Below are 27380 nucleotides of genomic sequence, written 5' to 3' on the forward strand. Positions count from 1 at the left end.
ATGTAATAACCGGAAAATGAGAAAATGGAACAATTGAAAAGTGGAAAACTGGAAAAAGTTTGGGAAAAAACGAAAAAAGCTGGAAAACTGGGAAAATGGAAAGCTGGAAAGCAAGAAAGCGGGAAAGCGAGAAGCTGGAAACTGAAAAACAGGAAAACTGAAAAAAATTGGAAAAAAAACGAAAATGAAAAAATGGTAGAATCGGAAGATGGGAACATTGAAAAATCGGAGAATTGAAAAATTGAAGTTCGGAAAATGGGAAAATTAGAAAATCAAAAAATCAAAAAAAAAATCGGAAAATCGGCGAATTGGAAAATCTTTAAATTGTAGCATCTGTTCATCGAAAAATCTGAAAATCGATAAATCAGAAAACAGTGAAGTCGTAAAATCATGAAAAATGGGGAAATGGAAAAATGGGAAAATAAGAACATAGGAAAATAATAAAATAAGAAAATGGGAAAATGAAAAATGGAGAAAAGAAAAGATAAAGAAACCCCTAACAGCACTACATAATTTTTGAATGATCTCTAATCTGAACTATTAAAGAATTTTGGAATGTGTAACATTTTAATCAAGTATTACGTTTCGCGTGAAGAGAATTGAATCCGTCTCCTCAGAATACAGCTCCTCAAAGGCAACCTTCTCAGTGCACGAAACAAAATAAAAAAACACCGTAAAACTTTTATTCCAATGGCTGCTGAGATTATAGTCGTAAGCGGGGAACCATAACCTCCATTTTGTCTGTACCCCCGGTGGTTATTACTCACACCTTAATCAAAATCTTCACACCATCCGTTGGTAATAAATTTTCTCACTCGCAATTGCGGCAGCATCCTTCCGATTGTTGATTCAGCTGAAGTGAAAAAAACGGTGGAATGAAGGTTCCTTCTAATACTACAAATCAGAAAAAAACAGGTTCTTTAAAAGTTTACGCTGTTCTTCCACGAAGTCACAACAACAGAGGCACACCCCACCCAACCTCGCCGCGATAATCCGTCGGGAGTAGCAGCAGCGAATCAGACCCGCGTCGGGCACGATTTTAATCAAAACTCCGTCCAATCGAACAACGGCATGTCATCACGTTGCGCGCTTCGGCTGTTTGTTTGAAGCAGACATCGAAACAAAAAAAGGTTAAATCAATTTGACCATCCGCTGCAATCACGGCGTAGGCGCTGACGAAGGACACATCCAAGTAGGCAAGCTAGAAGCAATTCCCACGCAAAAGCCCCTCTCCATTAGCGCTAAATGGTCAGTTCAGTTCTGTGATCGATTTTGGAACCCATCGCCATCGCCAATGATTGATGGTTCGTACGGTAGGTAGGTACGTACGGATTTTGAACCAAAAACACGCACAAAAATCCGGTTCCCTCTTTTTATCCGGGTATTAATTACTGACAGCAACGACGATGACGAGACGACGACCAGTCCACGGCCTGCTTCGATGGAAGCGTACAACCAATTTAACCAATTCATCGCTTCGTTGCTTAGCCGTGGATTTGTGCCGCCCGGTCGGTGGAGATTTATGGAATGCTACTGTATCGCATCGTCAGCAGGGTTGCCACATTCACAGATTCTTCTGGAATGTCACTTCTGTAATATCACAGATACTGAAAGATTTTTCTTTTGTTTTAGGCATCACAGACGGTAAAAGGGCTTTTTTGTTACCGAAACACAGATTTCAATGTGGCATCCCTGATCGTCAAAACCCTGACCACAGCTCTGCTGATCCGAACCGGGGACCGGATGGGCTAATCAGTTCGGATTGTTCTGCTGTTCTGACCCGTGTCGCGCTTCACTTTGCTTTCGTGTTTGCGGTTGATAGAAGAGTAATGTGTGGCATTTTGTTTCGGGTTTCTGCCCGGTTTTCCCATTCGATAAAGGATGAAGGACGAAGGGCAATGACCGGCGGTGGCAAGTCTCAGTTTTGGCTCATATTTCCCGGCGAAACTAAGCTTGTTCGAATTGATTGCTTCGGGGGACAAAATGATCACAAGACGGGGATTGGGACAGAGTTTTTTTGTGAATAATGGAATTATTGAAAGAGGGGGGAGAAGGCTACTTTTCCCTGGTTTCTTTGTTGGTCATGCGTCTCTACTGATGGTGAATTGTAAGCAAGAAAGTAATTGTTTAATGCGAAGCGAAACTCAGAAGAATTAAGCCTGTTTGAAAAACAAAACATTTTGTTGCAATTGACTGGCAACTCTGCCCAGCCATCCGCCACTCTCTGCGCTAGGCTCTCTAGTGACAGTCTTGCTGTCACTTCGAGATGCCGTCATAATTTTTAATCAGCAATCAGTCACTTTTACAGTCCGTTTGAGCACATGTTCTTTATTTTAAAAGTTCGTAGTTAAAGTATTTTATGTAGTCTATACGCGAGTGTCTTTTAATTTGGTAACGAGAAGACTCCTGATCGGTTCGGTATTTCGAAACTGGTTCCGTACAATATTGATTGGTCAATCAACGCTCCAACTCCTGTTCCCCACTTTACATTGGCAGCTCTCACCTTGACAAGTTCAAGAAGCTCTTTGCTCAACGTAACATAATAGTATTACCAGTAGCGCCCTCCAAGCAGCAATCGGTGCAACCGGCCGTCTGCTGAACAACAGAGAAAATCCACTTTCATCGCCTGCTGAGATTCTAATGTTAGCATGCAGTCTATTTCCACACGTGTCCTTGAATAGCAGCTTGCCTGCCAGCACCACCTGCAGCAGAGTTCACAGATTGAACCACCGTCTTTGGTCGATGAGGATGAGAATGCGGGGGAGAACATAGTTCTCAAATTGAAGCCCCAAATGGGATCGTGGGAAATATTCCATCAGAAGCACGTATTTCACACTCCATTTCGTGCCACTGCTGCAACACGATACTGAAGGTGAAAGTACTCACCAAACTTATCGTTTTGTGCATGACTGCTGCCGCTTTCACCGCGACTGCACCCATTATAAGCGACAGAAAAACAAGACCTAGTAGGTACCTGGTTTTTACCCTCTAGCTCTAATGAAGGACAACATCTCAAATAAAACACCAGCGCTTCCCTAGGGCACGCGGAGCAGTCCAACAACAATGTTAAGAACTCTTCATCACACAACACAAAAAATTGAAAAATCGAAGGATGCTTTGCGAAACCTTTTCTGGTAACAAAACAAGTGGGTGGGTGGCGGGTGGGTTGTTTTATTCATTGTCGAGTGCCATTGTCGCCATCTATTCGTGTCTAGGAAAAGTGATTACTCTTTTTGTTTACACTCTTGTAGATCGTACGGGGAAAACGGAAATAAAACAAGTTTGTAAAGTTGGCCGAGCAGGAGATAATAAAGCAATAATTGGCCAAGTTTCCTACACTTGACTGAATGCTTGTTCCACACTTTGCACTGTCAATAATAGGTGCGATAATAAACACGAGGGAGGGCGGGTTGAACTTTTCCATGGGGGTAGAAAATCTATATTAGTTTAGAGTTCTTAGCAAATTTAATTTCCTCGGCACCAAGGGAGAATATACTTCGGAGTTTTGTTAAACAAGACAAAGCGGTTTAAATTTTGTTCTTCCTCAAATTAGTGTTTAAAGTCGATATCAAATTCTCAAACCTACGTCCAAAACAAAGCAACCTGCGATTAAAAACGATTAGACCCACTCTGAATCCACCCGTCTCCTTTTCAGTACTGTACATGGGACGGCATTAGTCGGCAAACGACAAAGCAGCGCCTACTGTTCCTACGATGACTGCAGGAATGCGAATCTCGGCATTTATTTCTGCCGGTCATCGCATCTAGGGCCCAAATCACTTCACGCGTAAAATTTAATTTAACAGCTAGCCCAAATGACCGGCAGTTGCCGAAAAATTTTCATGAGGTTTTCGGAGAAAATCTGTACCTTACCTAATCCTATTGTGAGGGCTGTGGATAAAAATGGATTCAGAAAAAAAAGGTGCAGGGGCGAGCTGTTTGCCGGGGTTTTTAATATTATTAGAAATGTTATGCTTGTTTGGTTTCATTTTGCTGGCATGGAAGCGAACTTTTTTACTTTAACTGTCTTTTAGCGGCATCCGAAACCGTACCTTGAGAGTTTCAGTCAGACAGACATTTCCGACAAAGTCCATTGGAACGGAAAAGCCCTTTCGGACCAGGGCGATGGCGAAATAGATCGATTCAGGTGCATTCTTTCTATTCTATTCTATTCTATTCTATTCTATTCTATTCTATTCTATTCTATTCTATTCTATTCTATTCTATTCTATTCTATTCTATTCTATTCTATTCTATTCTATTCTATTCTATTCTATTCTATTCTATTCTATTCTATTCTATTCTATTCTATTCTATTCTATTCTATTCTATTCTATTCTATTCTATTCTATTCTATTCTATTCTATTCTATTCTATTCTATTCTATTCTATTCTATTCTATTCTGTTCTATTCTATTCTATTCTATCCTATTCTATCCTATTCTATCCTATTCTATCCTATTCTATCCTATTCTATCCTATTCTATCCTATTCTATCCTATTCTATCCTATTCTATCCTATTCTATCCTATTCTATCCTATTCTATCCTATTCTATCCTATTCTATCCTATTCTATCCTATTCTATCCTATTCTATCCTATTCTATCCTATTCTATCCTATTCTATCCTATTCTATCCTATTCTATCCTATTCTATCCTATTCTATCCTATTCTATCCTATTCTATCCTATTCTATCCTATTCTATCCTATTCTATCCTATTCTATCCTATTCTATCCTATTCTATCCTATTCTATTCTATTCTATTCTATTCTATTCTATTCTATTCTATTCTATTCTATTCCATTCTATTCCATTCTATTCTATTCTATTCTATTCTATTCTATTCTATTCTATTCTATTCTATTCTATTCTATTCTATTCTATTCTATTCTATTCTATTCTATTCTATTCTATTCTATTCTATTCTATTCTATTCTATTCTATTCTATTCTATTCTATTCTATTCTATTCTATTCTATTCTATTCTATTCTATTCTATTCTATTCTATTCTATTCTATTCTATTCTATTCTATTCTATTCTATTCTATTCTATTCTATTCTATTCTATTCTATTCTATTCTATTCTAATCTATTCTATTCTATTCTATTCTATTCTATTCTATTCTATTCTATTCTATTCTATTCTATTCTATTCTATTCTATTCTATTCTATTCTATTCTATTCTATTCTATTCTATTCTATTCTATTCTATTCTATTCTATTCTATTCTATTCTATTCTATTCTATTCTATTCTATTCTATTCTATACTATTCTATTCTCGTCTATTCTATTCTATTCTATTCTATTCTATTCTATTCTATTCTATTCTATTCTATTCTATTCTATTCTATTATATTCTATTCTATTCTATTCTATTCTATTCTATTCTATTCTATTCTATTCTATTCTATTCTATTCTATTCTATTCTATTCTATTCTATTCTATTCTATTCTATTCTATTCTATTCTATTCTATTCTATTCTATTCTATTCTATTCTATTCTATTCTATTCTATTCTATTCTATTCTATTCTGTTCTATTCTATTCTATTCTATTCTATTCTATTCTATTCTATTCTATTCTATTCTATTCTATTCTATTCTATTCTGTTCTATTCTGTTCTATTCTGTTCTATTCTATTCTATTCTATTCTATTCTAACCCTTACACAGCCAGTATTGAAAAGCATCCTGGAAAACACTGCAGTTATTCATTAGTGTTTTTCTTGTCAACATTAATATTTGAAGCATATTATGTGTAATATGTCGCAAATATTAAAACGGCCAGGCCTACTGTGCAGAGTTTGTGTTCAAAGATGTTTCAAAATTATACGGCAATCAAATTATTCATTTAATGAATAATCTAACTAACGATTCCTTTTGAATCTTGAAGGAGGAAGAAACGAGGATAACCGTACCGACCGTTTCAATTTTAAGGGGATATGATAAATCGTTGGGAGTGGCTTTGCTAAGAAGGTTAATAACACTCCTTTGGGATGGGACAAAGGTATTTACACCTTGCCCTGGCTAATGAGCCTAGGTTAAAGCGCCTTTACTCGCTCCGGATTCTGGTGCATTTTTTCTATGTATTTTAATATGTCCATTCGACAAATTTGAAACACGACGAACGATCATTATCATCGTGGCCAATTATCCCGTTTACTGCGAAGCGTAACCGAATGTATTTTAGATTTCTAGGTTACACGATCTAGGGCAGGGCAGTGAGTGCAGGGACTGCCTCGAAGCCGACGACCTCTTTCAAGTATCCAGCTGAGCATAACGTTAGGTGATCTTTGCTCCGACATTCGCGCTACATGTCAAGCCTACTGTAGCTGAATATTGAACGCAACTCCAACACACTAAGCACTCGACAGTCTGCTTCCTTGAATACCCATGTCTCATGACCGTACAGAGCAATGGGGAGTATCAGCGATTTGTGTAGTGTACGCCTTTTTACATCGCGGCTAACATCGTTGTGACATGGCATCAGTGCTTCAAGATATTTGAAATCGTCGACAATCTCATACCGTATCCCATCGATTTCCATCTCGGAATAAACAACATTCGGGCAGCCTCGTTCTCTACTAGCTACCATGTACTTTGCCTTCCACTGCTCTGCGACCAACGCGAATGTTATCGATATCGTCCGCGAAGTTAACAAGCATGTCAGATATCGTGATCGCGGTTCCGTTCCTTTCCACATCGAATCTTCGTACCGCACCTTTGAGCCATATGTTGAACAATAGATAAGAGAGTGTATCGTCCTACTTCAATTTATCCAACCTTCAAAAAAGCCGGATGAGGAACGTTATGCTTCGACAGGCGGCCCTATCCTGCACGGAGTGTGACGTGAGATGACTAAACTCACCTCACGCTACGTAACTTTTCTCGCGTCGTAGATTCCCCATTTTCGTTAAATGGGCACGTCTCGTCACCCGCAGTGACTCCTCAGAATTGGGTGAGAAAAGTCACGTAGAGTGAGGTGATATTAGTGGTCTTACGTCGCACGCCGCGCACAATAAGGCCGAATTGCTACACTCGAGTTAATGGCTCTTCTTGAAGATAGGTCATACGAGGCCATCTAACCGATCCGAAGACGATGGAAAATGTATAGATTTTCCTGTCAATTTATGTTTTAATCCCCTATTACCCTTGAAGGATAGTGCAAACCCTAGTATGGCCTCTCTGGTGCAACCAGTAGATCATAACTACGGCGACTACGTTCAACGAGTGAAGATAGCGGCCCGGAGTTGGGACCCAATAAAGGAGGAAAAGAAACCTACACATACGGAGCAGGCACGGCGCATTCGTTCACCAGAGGTGGTTTGATGAAGTCACAATCACCAGCAGCAGCTGGAATAACTTCAGCAAGAGCAGGAGGAGGAGAAGCAGCAGCAGCAACAACAACAGCCAGAGCAGAGCGGGATGAGTTACAGAAGCCAAAACTAGTGGCAGTGAACTACATGGTGGAGGAGCACCACAAGTTTGTAGACGCGAGAAACAATGGACATTAAGCAGATGGTTCTCGGAATCCGAAAGGCGCTAGTGTTCTGCCGTGAAGGAGCAAGACGGCAACGCGGAGGGCTGATATAACTGAGCGAGCATTGGCGTCGGCTAAGGCTACTATCGTCCTAGTCAGTTTCCGTGACTCCAAAGAGGATGGAAGACCAGGTGGCCCCAAGAGGCAGACGCTCGTTGTGTTGCTGTAGAAAAGAAAGGGATAAAGCTGGAGTATCGTTGTAGGTTGGAAGGAGAAACACGGGAAACAGCACAAGCGGAAGGAAGAGCGAAAAAGAGAGCAGAACAGCAAAAGAAAACCTCCGGCTCGTCGGAAGCCGCCCAAGGGAGAAGCCGTGAGCTCGCCAAAGCCAATGACTCGATGACTTATGCAGCGCTGCTCAAGAAGGTCAGAGAGGACCCGGAGCTGAGGGATTGGGTGAGGATCAGGTGTACCCAAAAGGCGAGTTAATCTTAGAGTTGAAGAAGGATCCCACGATTAACAGCTCGACCTTACAGGAGACTATTACCAAATCAATGGGTGAAAAGGCAGAAGTTAAAGCCTTATACCCGGAGATGGTGATTGTGTGCAGGGATCTTGATGAAATCACGACGGAAGACGAGCTGAGAGGTACACTGAAGCAGCAGTGTAACCTGGATGACGTGCCCATGACGATCCGGGTAAAGAAGGAATACGGAGGAACTCAGACAGCGATGATTCGTTTACTGGTAACCGCTGCCGAAAGGCGCTGGATGTAGACAAACTTACGGTTGAATGGTCGAGATACCTATCGAGAGGTTCCCCACGAATTAATAAACAAGCGTCTCAAATGTTTCAAGTGTTTAGGCTTTGAACATTTAGCAGGAGCTTGCAAAGGCCCGGATAGATCCACGATGTGCTGCCTCACGCAGAGACCAAAGCCTCGCACTACAGCGGACGGAAACGACCATCAGACGTCTGGACTATGGAGTGGGACAGTAGAGTAATCAACACAAGAGAGTGTATTCTGCAGGAAGCTCTAGCGAAGTTAGACGTACGAAGGTTTCGTTGGCAAATTTTGGAATCACGGGTGGGAGTCTATCATCGGCGTCACATTTTGCGGTCTTTCATTGACGGCGAACATGGATGGGAGAGTACGCATAGCGACCACTAGGCGATTCGCTACCGTATCGGACAACGGAACCGTGCTACACCACGGAGAAGGATGACCGACGATTGAAACTGGAAGACTTTAATAGAGACCTATTTGCTGAGGCACTTCGGCCAAACGGCGGGACCGAGAACGTGGTTGAAGTGCATCTAACAGGAAGGATCGTGACAGCTTGTGACTCCACAATACAGCCAAAACTGGAACCACACGAAAGACGGCGTCCTGCTTACTAGTGGAACGAGACGTTTGGTACGCTACGCGTTGCTTATCCCAGAGCCAGAAGGCGGGTTCAGAGAGCCGTATCGGAACCAGATAGAGAAGAGCGCAAGGCGGCGTTTTGGGAAGCTACAGCCACTTTTAAGCGGGAGATCAGGCTTAACAAGTCAGAGTGACACAAGGAACTGTGCCAAGAAATAGAAGCCGATCCCTGGGGCGACGCGTACCGAGTCGTGAAGGCGGAAATGAAGGGCTCGGCGATGCCAGCCAAAATGTGCCTGGGTAAGCTAAAGATAAGCGTTGAGGGTCTCGTATAGGACCATATATCTTCTGGACATACACGGAAAACTCCTGGAAAGAATTATTCTTAACAGAAGCTGGTGTTGCTGCCGAAGCCAGGGAAGCCACCGGGCGATCCGGCCTCCTATAGACCCATATCTCTGCTAGATACGCTCGTAAAACTCCTGGAAAGAATTGGAGGGTGAGCGCGGACTGTCCAAGATGCAGTTTGGATTTCGCAAAGGAGCATCGACAGTGAATGGAATTCGGACAGTACTCGACAGTGCTGAGAAGGCATCTAAACAAAAGCGAAGATACTGCGCTGTGGTCACGATAGATGTGAAGGATGCATTTAAGAGCGCAACGCTGCACATAGTGAGGGTTCCCGACTGTCCATTCCAGATCCTGAAGAGCTACTTCCAGAGCAGAGTGCTGCTGTACGAGACGAGCGAAGGGCAGAATTCAAGGCGAGTCACAGCGAGCGTTCCTAAGGGCACCATTCTCGGTCCAACTCTTTGGAACGGAATGTACGATGGAATCTTAACACTGCGGCTGCCCAGGAAAGTAAATATCGTGGGTTTCGTGGACGACGTGTTACAGACGGTGATAGGTGAGACACTTGAAGAAGTGCAGGTGTTGGTAACGGAGACAGTAGACTCGATCGAGAGCTGGATGAGCGGGGTGAAGCTGCAAGTAGCTTACCTCAAGACGGAAGTGTTGTTGGTCAGCAACTGCAAAGCCGTTCAGCGGATGTAGATCGACGTCGGAGGGCACGTAATTGGAATCAATTGGAAGTGATAATCGACGACCGGTTGAGCTTCAATAACCACGTCGACTACCCCTGCGAAAAGTCAGCGAAGGTAATGAATGCAATAACGAAGTTTCATGTCAAACGTCGATGGTCCGAGAAGCAGTACGAGATGTCTGCTATCTAGTGTTTCGTCATCGATACTCCCATATGGGATTCCCGTTTGGGCTGCGACGTTGAAAACCAAGCGGAATAGCGAAAAGCTGAACAGGACGTTCCAGCTGATGGCCATATGAGTCGCGGGCACGAACATGGACGTAATGCAAGGAGACTGGTCTGAGCGGACTCGTTGGCTAAATGGCAGCAGGAGTGGGACAACGCGGAGAAAGGAAGGTAGACCCACCGACTTTTCCAAAATGTATCGGCTTGGGTGCATACGAAGCAAGTAGAAGTGATCTTCCGTTTTTGTCCAGATACGGATGCTTCCGAAAGTACCTGGATCGGTTTGGAAAAGCTTCACCACTCCTTTGCCCGGAGTGTGTGAAAGTGCAAGAACCATCGGAACAAGTGGTCTTCGAATGATCTAGGTTCAAAAAAGTTCGTAGGAATATACCTCGCGTGACAGTGGACAATATTGTCGAAAAGATGATACCTGGGGAAGCTGTTAACAGAGTGGTTACGAGTATACTCTCCGAGCTGCAAAGGAAGTTGCGAAGGGTCCAACAAGTAGTGCCATTGGCTAGAAAGTCGCCGTGGAACCACAAATCGGGATTCGAGAGAAATTCCGTCGCTGGGGAACTCTCCGTTGGTGTAGACTAGGTCCTCCGGCGGGGACCAGTTGAGTAGTAGTCGGAGCGCTAGTGAACCGGACGTCAGGCATCACCAGAATTGCTGGACCAACCTAAACACCCTACCGGGTAGTTCGTGAGTAGGCTAGATCCACCGCTGGCGATAAGATCATGTCGAATAGCTAGCAATGGATCGTTGGGGCGCCAGTAAAACGGAAGCAACGCTCCACCCAGAATCGCTGGACAAACCTCAGCACCGAACAGCTCGCCCATTGAGTAGGCTAGGTCCACCATCGGAGACTAGATCAGGACGAAGCGGGGAGCTAAACGGCTCACGAAAACGAACATCGGTAATTCCGCTGCCAGGGAACTCTAAGTCGGAGCAGGTAGTTCACCGCCGAATAATTTCCGAGTAGATCTCGAGCAAGCTGGTAACTAAATGGCTCAAGGAAGCGGGTATCGGTGTCAGGAGAAATTCCTCCGTTGGGGAACTCTCAGTCGGAGTAGGCTAATTTACCATCGGGGACTATTCGAGTAGATCGTGATAAGGCTGGTAAGTGAATTAATCACGAAAACAGGAGCTAAATGACTCTTGGAATCAGCATCAACACGGGTTTCTGGGACGAGAGATAAATGACGACGTAATAGATGGAGACAAGTGAGGCTCCGAGACAGAGTAGGAGAAAGAGGTGCACAACGAGAGACCTCCCCACCATCCCTGAAGTAATACCTTGATGTAGATTTGTGGAGAAGAAGGGCGAAAAATGATTAAGGAGTGTTTTCAGTGGTTAGGCACAAAAGTGAGTCGTGAGTCACACACAGTGCCAATACACTACAGGCCAGGCTTTTGTAGCCTTTTAAACCTTACTATGAAAAGAGTTAGAGTTAGGTGTTAGAGTTAGAGTTTTAGTTAGCGTTAGAGTTAGTGTTAGAGGTAGTGTTAGAGTTAGTGTTAGAGTTAGTGTTAGAGTTAGAGTTAGAGTTAGAGTTAGAGTTAGAGTTAGTGTTAGAGTTAGAGTTAGAGTTAGAGTTAGAGTTAGAGTTAGAGTTAGAGTCAGAGTTAGAGTTAGAGTTACAGTTAGAGTTACAGTTACAGTTACAGTTACAGTTACAGTTACAGTTAGAGTTAGAGTTAGAGTTAGAGTTAGAGTTAGAGTTAGAGTTAGAGTTAGAGTTACAGTTAGAGTTACAGTTACAGTTACAGTTACAGTTACAGTTACAGTTACAGTTACAGTTACAGTTAGTTAGAGTTAGAGTTAGAGTTAGAGTTAGAGTTAGAGTTGGAGTTGGAGTTGGAGTTGGAGTTGGAGTTGGAGTTGGAGTTGGAGTTGGAGTTGGAGTTGGAGTTGGAGTTGGAGTTGGAGTTGGAGTTGGAGTTGGAGTTGGAGTTGGAGTTGGAGTTGGAGTTGGAGTTGGAGTTGGAGTTGGAGTTGGAGTTGGAGTTGGAGTTGGAGTTAGAGTTAGAGTTAGAGTTTGAGTTTGAGTTTGAGTTTGAGTTTGAGTTTGAGTTTGAGTTTGAGTTTGAGTTTGAGTTTGAGTTTGAGTTTGAGTTTGAGTTTGAGTTTGAGTTTGAGTTAGAGTTAGAGTTAGAGTTAGAGTTAGAGTTAGAGTTAGAGTTAGAATTAGAGTTAGGGTTAGAGTTAGAGTTAGAGTTAGAGTTAGAGTTAGAATTAGAGTCAGAGTTAGAGTTAGAGTTAGAGTTAGAGTTAGAATTAGAACTAGATTTAGAAATGGAGTTAGAGTTGAGTTAGAGTTTTTTTTACTGTTACAGTTTTAGTTACCCTATTTTAAAAAAATTCCTGCTTTTTCCAGCAATTCCGGTACGTTTTCGACACGTTTTTCATGTCATCTTCAACCAATTTTATTCAGACATCTGGTGAAGCATTGGTTCTGCCATTCTTTGCTCCCAATCTTGGATTACAGCTAAAATCACCATGATCCCGCAAATGGTCCATCATCATTCGTGCTTGTTCTTGGCCCCCAAAAACACACGCACTCACATGCCCACAAAAACGCCGAGAAATCTTCTGAGAAAAAAATCGAAAGACGAGACACCGACTCAATCCGTCGACATCATCACAGTTGGCCGCCCACTGATTCGCATCTGTTGACACATTGATTGCGATACTCGCCACCGCCGCCGACGACGACTAAAAAAAAAACAAATGTTCATAAAATGACCGCCATCTATGTCTGTAACCGGTCAGTGTTATCCTGAGTTCATTTACTGTCTCGCATGTTGCAAAGTGCACGGTACTGGAATGAAAAATGTGTCAATTATTCACTCCGAGAATGGTCAAAATTTGTTTTTACGTTCAGTGCCATCCCACGTGTTCTCGTTGTTTATGAAGAGAAATAGGATGCCATTTTTCGTGGATATCCAATAATTCAGCGCCTGCTGGGAGTGTTTCCGAAAATAGGCTGCCTTTTGAATGTAGCAAAACCGAGCGAATGGCTTTATTTCTATGGCTACTTTGATTTGAAGATCTTTTGGTTCAAGTTAATATGAAAACGTCGGGGTAACCCAAATTTTCGATTGTCAAGTAACCTCATAATACCCTGGATTTTTCGCTCTTAACAACAGTAATTTTACGCAGTCTGCGGCGCTTTTCTTAAACTCAACTTGAAACTTTCTCCTGCAAAATTGAGCACCGAAAAAGTCCATAAAATTTCACTAATAGTACATTTTATTGGCGGTTCGTTCTCCGATGGTCGTTCCAGGCCGGCAATTTTCTGTTAATGGTATAAGTTTTTTCATTAATTGACATAATTCGTCAGCAGTTTGTTAAATCGACAAATTTCTTCGGCTATGATTCAGGAAACATTGATGGTTGGTGCGATAGATTTATGGGGCACATTAGTGCCTTAAAAACTATCAAATTGAATGATAACATAATTCCGACAACCGGACCAGGAATTCGTATTTGTTTTTAGACCAATTCACGTTCATTTATCAAAGCCCCACAAAAACAGTCCCCTAAACACTGACTGGCAACAGACATTCATCATTCCAGCTGTCCGAATCCATCCATGATTGATGGCTGGATGTCTCAATTTGTCATAAAAGGTACGGAATCCGTCCTTCAAAGCGAGACAATTGAAAAAGGCAGTAAGAACAGCTCGAAAAATTGAGCTGGCTACCACATGGAACAATTTGATTTCGTTCAGTGTCCGACCTACGGTTATACGATCGCAGCAGGCCAGGCAATCATATACAATTTTCAGCCCCCAACCCCGCCGAAGGTGGTGGCGGCTTGGCGTGGCGATGTTTTGCTCGACTTTAACACACTGGAGTTCAAGGCGCGTTGGCTGCGACCGGTTGGCTGCGACCGAGCCGAGGACGTATGCAAATTTTATACACTCGGTACACCTCTTGTCGGGAGGGGGTTCAGGGGAAACATAACGGCCCGAACGGAAGCAGGAAGGGCCTAATTACTCTCCGTTTCGAAGTTGGCACAGGGTATTAGGGGATGTCTTGTTACACTAGTGCATTCTATTGCTAGGGAACATTAGCGTACGCGCTGCCGCGCGGTTGCTTGGATCGGTAAAAATTATACGGTACCGGCACAGTTCTGACGTATGAACGTAAGGAAACTAGAAGACTATTAATTTCAAATTAGCCACGGGAATCCAAGTATGCGTGGTTTCGTGGAATGGATTGTTTTTTGATTATTTTCATCCAAGAGACGACGATAAGAGAAAACTTTTACTGACATCGTAGTTCTTCGTTGAGTTTCCCAGAATAATTTTTTTGTTTAGCTCGATGGAAATGAGCTGTCTGGGAAGTTGTGTCTGAGTAATTTTATAACCTCGAATTTAAATTTAGTTCGATGTCTTTCACTTGGATAGAAATGTGTTTTTAACGAAATACCTTTACGTTTCACAGTTTCGAATGAGTTGCATTTCGTAGGAGCAAAAGAAAACTGAAAACACCTCACTCTTATTGCCCATGCTTGAGAAACCCAAAAATACACAACCGAAAATCTAGCCGTCACGTTGAATGTTTGACTCGTTCACAACAGCTCGTTCTAACCACTTAGTGCCACAGGTGTCGATTTGAACTACGAACCGTGGAAGCAGATAACATAAGCGTAGATTGAAACTACCGAAAAAATATGTGCCATATTCTCTCCATTGCCACACATACACACAGCTATTTAATCCAATAAAAGAGACTCTTCTGCCATGGAAGTTATCCACTTAACGACCCCCGCAATATCCTCCCGGCGAGTAGAACGCCTGTATCCGATAAGAATCAACCAAAGTAGACAAAACAGACTGAAACAATAAACGAGAAAAGTTGTCTGTTCATTGTACAACGATAACGCTGCTACACCTCCCCCCTAAGGCCTGCTTCGATTGCGTTCATTTTTCACATATCGACGTTTACTTGGTTACTGGTTACCGGTTTTTATCTATCACTCTCCCGAAATAGCTTAATCCCAGTCTGGCTGAGTTGCCAATTCTTTTGAAACTGCTGAACCGACAGCATCGCTTATTTCCATCGTATTAAGCATTTCGTTTGACAGTTATTTCCTGCCAGCTGGCACATTCCACAGAAACAAACTGAGCGATGAATTCTTCCACACAGCGAAACTTATCCCTCCGCCCCCCTTGTGCGACAATCTTCCCCGGCAACCGGTTTGAATCAAGCAACGCCTGCTTCGTGTCCGATTCGACGGAGAGAAAACTTCTCATCCTCCCCTCCCGGTTGTCGTTCTATAAGACCGTAATTAAGGTTTCGGCGCGCACATGCACACTCATAGCATCAGCTACCCCCCCCCCCCCCGCGACTCCCACCCAAGCTTTAAGCCGTATATCGGTATCATATTTCCCCGGCGTGACGGCGAAGGTTACTGGGATCCGTAAAGTTTTAAGACTCGAATGTTGTGTATGCCAGCCAGGCAACGCACCGAACGAGGGAGCGGGAAAGGGAGCATCATTTGAAGGCTAAACATAATTATCCCCCGTCACTGCTTGCTGCGATGGGTAGTCGTGGGGCTTTGCAATTTCCGTGTAGGTTGCCAAGCGTTGCTGGGATCCGGACCATGGAGTAATGGAAATAAATTAGAAACGGTGCTGAGCCGAATTATTATGTGTCGGATTTTATTTCGGTGATTATTGTGGAGGGGGGCGGTATGTTAAAATTTATGGCATAACCCGGAAGCTAACAATTAACTATCCATTTTATCATTATCTAGTCGGAAGCACGCTCTTAACATATTGTTTTCTGTTTCCCTTTCTTTGCGACCAGGTCACACGTTCTATAACCAACTCCAGCTAACCTGTAAGTTGGCAAACAGCCACAAAATGAGTGACAATATTTTGCAGTCGATTACAGACGAACGAAGAAGTGGTACTAATTGGCGATATCCGCTCATCAAACCGGAACTCGGAGCAAACGGCCAACGGCCGATGGATACCAAGTTAAAATATTCGACCAACGAGAGAAATGTACCTATTTGATGATGAAACTGTTCCTCACAAACTAAACAAAATGTGAATCGAACTTTGTCGGTAGCAAAGTGAACTTGTCACAACCACTGCATAATTCGACAGTTATCCGCAGACCCCAAGCTCAAACTATCCAAAACCCCGGAAAGCGATGTTAGTATTAGAAGCTTAAACTACGTACGCTTTAAGCTGTGACATCCCAAAAAAAAAAACCCAAACATAGACGAACAAACTACCACCCGATCGAAGAAATCGTTATGATCAGCAATCTTTACCCACTGGAGGAGCATCCGCATTTTTGTTCATTTTACTGGGGCGATTTCAACGAGAGCAGTTTACTAAACACCGGCTCGGTAGCCGCAGCAGGAGCATCACCGACGGCCGTCAGCACCAGCTACGATGGGACGCTTCGAAGTGGGGTACGTCGCGTCACCTACCCTCCGCAGTAGGCGTTTTGTTTATCTTTTCCGATAATCTCTCTGCGCTTTTCAGCTCTACGAAGACCCTCGGATAGAGAATCTGCGGAAGGTTTCGTACGGTATCGCTCTGCCCATTATCTGTGCCCTCGGAATTGTGGGTAACGTGCTGAATCTGGTGGTGCTAACCCGCCGGAATATGCGTGGCACGGCCTATATCTACATGAGAGGTAAGTCGACTAATAGTTTGTTTTGTTTTTTTTCGGCTGGTAACCCAGTTTGGTGAAGTGAGGAGGGTCCCGTTCTCGAGTTCGTCCTGGTTTATATTGCTTCTTTTCCGTTTTATTGGCGGGTTTCCCAGGGAGAACCATTCGCCACGGATCGGCAAATACACTCACCAACCAAGGGCGCTGGACGGTTTGAGTAGAATGTTGTGGAAAGGGGAAGCGAAGGGGGGGGGGTCACATTTGCCTTTCCAACTGAGTAAACTGCTCCATATTTTTGCGGGTTTTGTGTGTTCCGCTTTTTATTCTCCGTTCAACAAACACTCTTATAAACTTAAAGCCGGAAATGGATGCAGCTGGAGCCGTGCCAATTCAAGGGTTATTTTGCAGTGACAAAACAGCAGGAAACATGAGGAGCACCCAGTGCTTTCTAGCCGTAAATAATAACAAAGGCGGCTGGGTGTTTTTTGGTGTGGTATTTTCTCCGCAGTCGGACCGCTTGGAGGGTTTCTATTGAAGTGTGGAAAAAATACGACTTTTTGGTGAATTGTGATGTTTTTATATCGGTACGAACGCCTCCATACTAGATGTAGATTGAATGTACAGCCAAAACTCGGAAATGGTTCAAATATTCTTCAGCAGGAATCAACTACGAGCCAACGAAATCCGCCCCCTTTGTTCGGTCATCCGTGATTGATGAAAATTCAATTACGCGTTGTGAAAACATGGTCATTGTGTGAATTTGGGGAATGCTCAAAACGGGAAAATAAATCAAACATGCATAGTGGAAGGAGGAAGTGCAATCCAAATCGAATGCTCGTGCGCTGAAATCAATATAATTTTAATGTGTGTTTTTGGAAGGGAAGAGACGAGTTCCAGAGATTCCTCTTGTTATGCATAAATAATATACCGTAGCGATAATATCACGTATCAAAACATTTGTTTCGCTTCGCCAAAAAATTGAAATGGAATTTGAAAGAACTCACAGTAGGCTGGTAACATCACTGGCAGGTCACATACGAATAGGAAATAGAAAATATTGAGAAATGCCAGAAATTGGGTATCTACTGTCGCAAAAATAATAGAAATAGAACTTAAAAAGAACTTACAGTGGTGGTATTTCAGGATTGCTGGCAATCATACGACCTTTCGAGAAACATTTGTGGTGATACAATCCGCTATAGGAGTAGCCGAATGCGAACAGATAGCGTTTTTGTAGAAAGCTGATAACACCGACAAGACACTGAAAATCACGGAGGTAGCGATAGCAGTAGCCTATGAGACGACGCAGGGTGAGCGGTATTTCCGTTCTGTGAAAAGAATAATGGAAGGGACCGAAGAAGCCCAGGGAAGTCGGTGGAGAACAGTGAAACAGCCGATAAATCGAGAGTGGATGGCGAATCGTAGAAGTGAGGAGGAAAAACAGAAAGACAAGTATGAAAAGAAGTTGTTTAGTCGTTAAAGCAAACGAGGGCGTGACTTAGGCTGCAATCCTCAAAAGAGTGAGAAAGGATATCAAGCTGAAGGAGCTAGGGGAGAACGTAAAAAGAACCAGGCGCACTCAGAAAGGCGCGATGCTGTTCGAGCTGAAAAAGGATCCATTTATCAAGAGCTCGATCTTTCGGAAAATCGTGGCAAACGCTATGGGAGGAGAAACGAACTTGAGGGCTTTAGTTCAAGAAGTGGTGGTCGAGTGTAGGAATCTGGACGAAATCACAACGGAAGGCGAAGTGAGGAGCGTAATAATACAGTAATGTAACCTGAAGAAAGATTTTAGAACGATTGGTCCATGAGATTTTGAGTTATGGTGCACATCAAATTTCATCAAGGTGCGTCCTGAAGATTCACCATCACCCTATTTTCAATATTTTGCAATGACTCCCATTTACAGGCAGTTATACATCACTCGAATGCCTGGAAAAACGTGTATTGCCTATCATGGGGTCTCACCGGGCTTCCGTAAATGAAGCAGAGCTTTGGCTTGATTTGGCGAGTTGCCAAATCACACGAAAGTGATGTAGCTGTCATTGCGAAAGGGATGAACCTCCCAAACTTCCCGGAATTCCGTCCAATAGAAATCTATTGGGGTATCATCAAAGCTCAACGGAAGAAGAGCAGAAAATGACCAAAGACCATTTCTATGACCTTACTTACCTTTACTTATCGCTCAGGCTAGAGCCTTGTTGTCTCTTGCTGTATGCAGAAGCCGTCTCCACTCCATTCGATCCATTGCTGCTTGACGCCAGCCTCGCAGTCTTCGAAGGGTCTGCAGGTCGTCCTCTATCTGGTCGATCCACCGTGCTCGCTGTGCGCCCCGTCTTCTTGTTCCTGTAGGGTTGCCCTCAAGAATCATCTTCACCGGGACGTCGTCCGATATTCTTCCGACGTGTTCAGCCCACCTCAAACGGCCTATTTTTGCGGTTTGCGCGATGGATAATTCTTTTAGCAGCTGATGCAACTCATGGTTCATTCGCCTGCGCCACATTCCGTCTTCCATCTGCACGCCACCATATATGGTACACAGCACCTTTCATTCGAAAAATCCAAGGGCGCGTTGGTCCTCAACGAGCATAGTCCAGGTCTCGTGACCGTAGAGGACCACCGGTCTAATCAGCGTTTTGTAGATAATCAACTTCGTGCGGCGTCGAATTTTGTTCGACCGGAGCGTCCTCCGGAGTCCAAAGTATATTGATGTCCTGCCAAGATCCGTCTCTGAATTTCTCTACTGGTATCAATGTCGGCGGTTACCAGTGAGCCAAAATACACGAATTCGTCGACCATCTCGATTTCGTCACCGTCAATCCGAACTCGGGATGAGAGGTTCACATTGTCGTCTCGAGAACCTCTTCCTCTCGTGTATTTTGTCTTCGAAACGTTGATGGCAAGTCCAATCCTGCTGGCTTCAGCTTTCAGTCTGTTGTACGTTTCCGACATCGCCTCAAAGTTCCGTGCCATTATGTCAATGTCGTCGGCGAAGCCAAGAAGCTGGACGTACTTCCTGAAGATCGTTCCACTCGTGTCTATCCCCGCTTTCCTTATTAAACCTTCTAACGCAACGTTTTCAATCGAGCGCAGCTGGGGCACGCTGGGGGATTCGGCGTACCTGAGGACGACTGGGATCTTTAAACGCTCCATCTCCTCCGGCGACCGCTTCGCGTAATATGCCGAGGTCAGAACTTTGGCTTTGGCTCTAGAACCTCTTCCTCTCATGTATTTTGTCTTCGAAACGTTGATGGCAAGTCCAATCCTGCTGGCTTCAGCTTTCAGTCTGCTTCCGAAATCGCCTCAAAGTTCCGTGCCATTATGTCAATGCCGTCGGCGAAGCCAAGAAGCTGGACGTACTTCCTGAAGATCGTTCCACTCGTGTCTATCCCCGCTTTCCTTATTAAACCTTCTAACGCAACGTTTTCAATCGAGCGCAGCTGGGGCACGCTGGGGGATTCGGCGTACCTGAGGACGACTGGGATCTTTAAACGCTCCATCTCCTCCGGCGACCGCTTCGCGTAATATGCCGAGGTCAGAACTTTGGCTTTGGCTCTAGAACCTCTTCCTCTCATGTATTTTGTCTTCGAAACGTTGATGGCAAGTCCAATCCTGCTGGCTTCAGCTTTCAGTCTGCTTCCGAAATCGCCTCAAAGTTCCGTGCCATTATGTCAATGCCGTCGGCGAAGCCAAGAAGCTGGACGGACTTCCTGAAGATCGTTCCACTCGTGTCTATCCCCGCTCTCCTTATTACACCTTCTAACGCAACGTTTTCAATCGAGCGCAGCTGAGGTAGGCTGAGGGATTTGGCGTACCTGAGGACGACTGGGATCTTTAAACGCTCCATCTCCTCCGGCGACCGCTTCGCGTAATATGCCGAGGTCAGAACTTTGGCTTTGACGTCCCCTTATCACTGATTGTCAGCCACAAGAGGACCTTCTTTGGGAACTTCGTGTGCAAGATGTACATTATGTAGCTACTCTCCTCCTTTCTGGGGGACATGAAATCGCCGGTCACTATTTAGTCATTGCTGTTCAGTTTCATGTTCGTTGTCCATGATCACAACCACGATGATCTTCGCAGAAAAGATACCCTTGACAAACACCTTTAGCCAATGATTTTGAGGTGACCACTCACGCTTCCGAAACGGCCGTTCTCCACTTCCGCTTCCCCAAAAATGATAACCACGTTGACCAAATACTTTTTAACCGTCTGGCTAATCACACTGACTTCCAACGGCACCCAAGACGCGGAAGGATTTCGCCAACTTGACTTCCGTCTTCCACTTCAGCACGTCCTAGTCACGCAAAACAGTTGAACTACCGGAATTTGTATGTGGGCGCTCGACTGTATCCGGTCGATATAAAGTATGACGGGCTTCTTCGCTCCGGGCTGGAGCAAACCATCGAACGAAGTTGCTTCATCGCTTTCGCCATGGTTGCCATAAACCAACTGATAGAGCTGTCAAATTATTTTCTTTATATGGCCTACTTATTTTTATTGACGATTCATTGATCCATCCACTACCAGGTGGCAGTATAATCGCATCAAAAATCGGTGAACTTGATTTCTGATTTCGGAAATTTACATATTATATTTCTGAAGCTATAAACAATATAAAAAATGCTTCTAAACTGTGATTATCACTCCAATTCACTGAGCCATTGTCATGATCAATCTTTACGACAATCGCCGGGTGACCTTATCAGCATCCATAGTAGAGTTCCGATGCCAAGAGAATCTATAAACCCTTCCGTCACCGGCATCAAACCGCATCCAGCCAGCTCAAAGACCAGGAAGTATAAAATGTCAAAAGTTCGATACAATTTCCTGCCATCAATCTTCGCCTGATATCTTGCATCGAATTTTACACTCCGCTTCCCATTCGCTTTCCGGTCCATTCCGATCAGGCGGCCAGTTTCGATATATATTTTATTATTTCTTTTCGCTGACTGCAGCAACTTTTCAGTGCCACTCCACTTGCGAACACGGCGAGGACTACGACGACGACGACGACGGATCAGATGACGGCAAATAGTAGGTGTGAGTGTGTGTGTGTGTGTAGTGGCAAAAAATAACAACTCTCGAAGCCATCACCGGAAGCCCCTGCTTCTGCCCGGCAACAGCAGCATATGTGATGAGATTGAGGGCGTGATGCAATCAGTGCTACTGCTGCTACTGCTTCACTGGTATCTATCTCTTTTTCCGGTACTGGATTTGCCATGAAAACTATACTCCTTCTATGATGGGTGGCACTCCTCATTGGAAGTCGACTCCCGCGGGGAAAACTTTCAACAGATTGAATGCACTTTTCCTGTTTCCTCATCTCGGTGCAGCAGTAGTATCCTTGACTTGCTTTTTGCATACCTAGTGGGGTTGCCCCTGAAGTTTCACTGTGTGTGACACTGACGTGACTCATCCATCCCACCCATCGTAGTAGGTTGCTGGCTTGGTCCCGGGTAGAAAACTATCAAGTTGGCGAGGTAAATTTTCCTGAACATCCCCATCGAAGTCTCCCGATGACACACTGCCAGCGCCAGCTTCGTTCGGGTGATGCAACACTACCGTGCACTCGCCAGTAAACTAGTTTTCAGTTTATCCTTCACACTCGTTGATCGGTTGCGGCGGCGGCGATGTTAGAGAGAGGGAGCGGGTACGAAACTAACTTTTTCATCACGCGTCAAGTGATCGGCGGGTTTGGCTGGCGAAAAACAGATTCCTTTCGGGCAAGAAAACAATCTCACAGCCAAGCATGCCATGGAAGCGTACCCACTTTGCAGCTGTTTTGAATGGCAGCGGGGTAGGAAAGTAAGTAAAAACAGTGTTTTTAATGTAATTTAAATCCAATAGGGGTGATGGAAGGAGACAGTGGTTGCGCCGGCGGTGGTGGCCACTGCGATTTGTCACGGGAAGCGGGAAACCGGAATGGTTGTCAACTTCTAATGCGAACATTAAGATTAAGTACTTTTCGAGGAAGCGCTTGCGGATTTGTTTTTCCCCAGAATGGTGAGCTGGAAAGAGTGAAAGGGTTTTGAATATTTTTGCAATAATATATGTTGTAGTCTTGGAAAAATAGAAAAGTGGAAAGTAAAACATATGGAAATGATAAGAAATTTTTAAGAGAAAAGAAAACAAATTGTCGAAAAGGTACAAGTAGTAGAGTAGAACTGCAAAAAAACAGGAAGTGAAAAGAAGTTTAAAGAAATATCAAAAACGGGCAGTGGGACAGGAGCTTTCTGCCTAATGAAAACTAAAGTAACGTAAAACTGCCAGCAGATCATGATTAGAAAACACACAGAAAGGAACTAATCAGCAGCGAATTCTTATTGGACACCATTTTTGACTGCCTGTGATTACAATGTGACAAAGAAAATCATACAACCAGCATAGCATCTGTTCCTATTAAACATTTCGGCACGATCCAGCTTCCATTTTTCGTTTGATTCTATTCGCTGAGTTTTTTTTCCTTACAACCAAACCGACAGTCAGCGCAAAATCGAAGCAACCTAAATGAAATATTACCAACCTACTGACAGAACGTGACTTCCACTCTAATGTCTGCCCCTGGGCTTTCCATATCAGCCTCAGGCACATACACAAAATGCACCCAGTAGGCCATGCCTGACTGTCCGAGAACAGTAATATGGATCAGCCTGAGGCAGTGTGGCCACTTTTGCTTGAGGGCCGAGTCGTAGATTTTTGCACTAATGTTCGAATGAAGCACTTGTGTAAAGACTGTTTTTGATTAAAAAAAAAAGTATTCCGCGTTAATCTTACTATGATACCGCATCATAGCGGAAATAAAGCGGAATAGGTTATCTAATATCATTCCGAAAAATATTGAGGATTACTCCTTTCTTGATAAAGAAACAGGATTTTTTAACCGGGGGAATCAAGCCGCGTAAATGAAAACCGCGTAAATATCAAAATCCGCGTAAATTTAAGAATCCGCGTTGATGAAAACCTCGTTAATGGATTTCAAAAATCCGCGTAAATGAACACCGCGTAAATTCAAAAATTCGCGTAAAAACCCACGTAACAAAATACTGAACAAAAACCGCGTAAAAAACCTGAGTGTATTTATAACCGGGCTCTTTCAAATTATTTTGAATGCTAAACAATTTGTTTCCGATTTTAAAATTTAAAAAAATAAAGAGCAGATACACTCTTTATGAACTATTTGTCAGTTTGTGAAGTGCGTTTTTCATTTATTTATGTTCGAGCGTAGAAGACATTTAGACTTTCAATATAGGATTTTTTTTGGTGGTATCCAACTGGGAAAACAGATCGAAATGGTGAGTTAAACGAAAACAATTATGTGAAAAAAAAAATTCCCCCAAAGGCAGGATTTGAACCTGCAACCCTTGGGACTCCGGCCCAACGCACAAACTCCTATGCTATCCCTGGGATAAGATGACGTCCCAGAGAGAACACATGAGTATCGCATTGGCGTCAGTGATTGCCACCCAACGGGTTCGCCCCGTCATACTTCTGTTACCTGGGCAAGGTACCAAACATAGACAATCTTCATTAGCTCTGGTTTATATTTGCACTATAAACCATAACTATTTGTACGAATTTTGTATTTATCAATTTTTTATCTATAATATTGCGTGAAACTAAAAAAAAAGTTTGAAACCAACATTCTGATTGGTATCCATCAATCGCAGCGTGTCCATAGATTTATTTTAATTCACACGCCTTGTCTTTATTAGGATTGCATATTATTCTTTACCTACAAAGGAACGAACACCGACTACGAATCATTGCTATGCCAATGGTCGCTATTAACCGATTTAACTGCGATAAACAGAGGATCTGAAGGTCGTACCTCTAAGCAGTAATCGATTTCTAAAACATCCCAGATCCCAAAGAAAGCCACATTAGCTAAACATTACACAGTTATGATTCTCAAATAATGGTAGATCGATGACATGTAAAATAGGTCTCAGTTTTCAAAGATAGCCCCAAATTGGAATGTAGAATAGTCTACCTCCGAACCATAGAAAATCTTTTAATAGGAACCTGGCACCAGGATATTTTGTGTACGACCAAACAACGATGTCGTGGCAACAGTTACCACAGACGCATGCATTACACTCACACACTGATACGTCGAATGTTTAGTGACTGGGCATGAGCTTGGAGATCGCGTGAATGTTATCACGACTTTTATCAACTAATTTGAACCATACTTTCGCTGTTGGCTCAGGGACCAATTGAATCAACGCTATAGATCATTCGAAAATAACACTTCTGTTGTTTATCCTTTTCTTAACCAGAAAGCCTACACTGTTATTTTCCGGATTTGGAAAAAATCCTGATCAATGATTTCACTCACGAGTATCTCGTATATTCTTCGAAAAATACGGGGACGGGCTGTCGATCTCCAATGAATAAAAAGTCTAAATTCTGCGTGGACTCTTAGTGAAGATGAAATAGTGGTCTGTGAGGTAAATGAGAGCATCGTTGAACTTGTAGGAGTCCATAGTTGTTGACACGCAAGTCGCTGGACTATTAGATACGTGACGGGTCAATGAAGAACATTTTTTCTCGCAGGCAACGTATTCTTATTTACATATTTGCAATTTTTTAAGAATATCCCACGAACAAAGGTGATCCGAAATGCCACAAGTCTCTTCTTGCATCCACGTGCCGAAGAGCAAAGCGAAATTAGAAGGAAATCTTGAAGATTGACTCGATTGAGAGTAAGCGATGAAAGATCGGCCGATACGAATTGTGGTAGAAGGTTGGTTTACCTGATTTATAGATATCTCCAGTCACGTTGAACAATATTCTTATTCAATGTTTCTGAATGGCGAAGTTAGGAATGATTCGCTTAATATCTGCAACTTATTTGCAGCTAAGTTTTCGCGTTTATTCGTTGATGAGACTCTGTCCTTGCAGCAGATAGACACCGCCGCTAGTTGCGTGACCCAGTTTGAACGGCCAGTGAGTGAGATTTGGAGCGGTTGGATCTATCATATCATATTTATATCAGCAGCATCCATGCTTGAAGTATCATCGTCTTCCTGGCAACATGGTGTCCCCTCCATGATTTTGAGAATGTCTAGTTTGGTGTCAACTTTTTAAAATCTCATAGTCGCAATTATTCCTCATCCAGGGAAATCAGCCTCTATCTTTCCAGTCCACAACAAAGGAGATAAAATAAGCATCGACAATTACTTCGGAATGTCTACTTTCTGCGCCGTTTCAAAATTCTTCGAGTAAGCTGTGATGGATGATATCCCGCAAGGAAGTCTTCTCGAACCACATATATTCAGTCTTGATTTCAACGTTGTTAACTACCATTTGAAAAGGCCACGGTTTTCTTATGCAGATGACCTTTAAATCTTCAAAAAATTAATAAACCAAACGAATGCGCTTATTTGTTGAAATAATTTGGTATTTTCAGCATGTGGCGTAAAAACAATCCTGAAGAATGTTATGTGATATCATATTCTGCAAAAAGAACTTGACTTCCGATCGTGAAGCTATTCCTGCAGGTTTTTAGCTCTAGTTTTCTTCACTTCGGTCGATTGATGTGTGTGTGTTAAGCAATGTTAATAGGTGTGTTTAATAAATGTTTTTTTTTGTTATAGAGGTTTTAGCCTGCGCCTCTTTATTCGGGCTAAAAAATTTCTGTATGTATAATAGGAGCTTAGAATTTCATCGTCGTGTAGTTCATCAGCGACACGTTGCGCACAATTTTCCCCATAGGAATGGATTCTGAGCGTATCTACCCTCTAAAGCTAAAAAATCACCACTTCGAAGATTTCTCACTTTCGTTCGTTGCATTTCCATTGTGCATTAGATAGGCAGTATGTATTACATAGAGAGCTTAGCGATATCTTTCTCGACAAATCTTTGACAAACAGATGCCAGTAACCGTACAAACATCAGTCTTCTCTTTATCCCACCACATAAAGTACAGAATTAAAATAAAAGTAAAAACTGTGATCCTATAGGACAACTTTATTTTTGTTTTAGTATCATGCATCTCAAAATCAAAAAAAAAATCGGAAATTTAAATTCGCATAGTTACAGGTTTAAAACCAGATTTTGATATTGTTGCATACCAAGTTGAAGAGAATGAAAGGGTGGGACATTTGACACTTTAAAGTGTATTAATTTCAGATTTATAAAATTAAACATGGTGTCCGGGCCACTGCAGTGCACTGGAAGCAAACATAAACATCCGGACGAACATCCTGATTCTTTGGCGCACGATAAATAGAGAGAAAAGGCCGAGCTGCACTTCCCCAGTTAAACTCATTCCGGAACCGGTTCGGATTTCTGAATGGAGTCATTATGGATTCCAAATCAAATGCAACAACCGATTCCGACTCAGAATCGGTTGTTGCATTTAATTTGGAATCCATACTGACTCCATTCAGGATTCCGAATGGTTTGACCGGGTCGTATCATCCGATTCCAACACTTAGGGACACTTTTTCTCTCGAAACTACCGATAAAAAATAACTCCGATCGACCCGAAACAAAACTTATGGCAACAGGAAAGTTCACTACTTCATTTTTTTATACTTTTTTCCTCATATCGCCCTGTTTTATTGGCTTCATCGAAGAAAAATGACAACCGCACTCACATACAGAAAAAAA

The 27380-nt window shown here is 43.0% G+C and overlaps 1 protein-coding gene across 2 annotated transcripts in view; it reads left to right on the top strand.

Annotated features, from left to right (window-relative positions):
* The window catches only part of LOC131691537 (probable G-protein coupled receptor B0563.6), a 136604-nt gene that overhangs the window by 77540 nt on the left and 31684 nt on the right, over window positions 1-27380 (top strand). For both annotated transcript variants that reach the window (XM_058978049.1, XM_058978043.1), the window contains exons 2-3: window positions 15939-16557; window positions 16631-16784. In XM_058978049.1, the coding sequence (XP_058834032.1) occupies window positions 16396-16557; window positions 16631-16784 (316 nt within the window). In that variant the 5' untranslated portion in view covers window positions 15939-16395. The remainder of the gene's footprint in view (window positions 1-15938; window positions 16558-16630; window positions 16785-27380) is intronic.

Source organism: Topomyia yanbarensis, chromosome 1, assembly GCF_030247195.1.
Source record: "Topomyia yanbarensis strain Yona2022 chromosome 1, ASM3024719v1, whole genome shotgun sequence".
Taxonomy (NCBI): domain Eukaryota; kingdom Metazoa; phylum Arthropoda; class Insecta; order Diptera; family Culicidae; genus Topomyia; species Topomyia yanbarensis.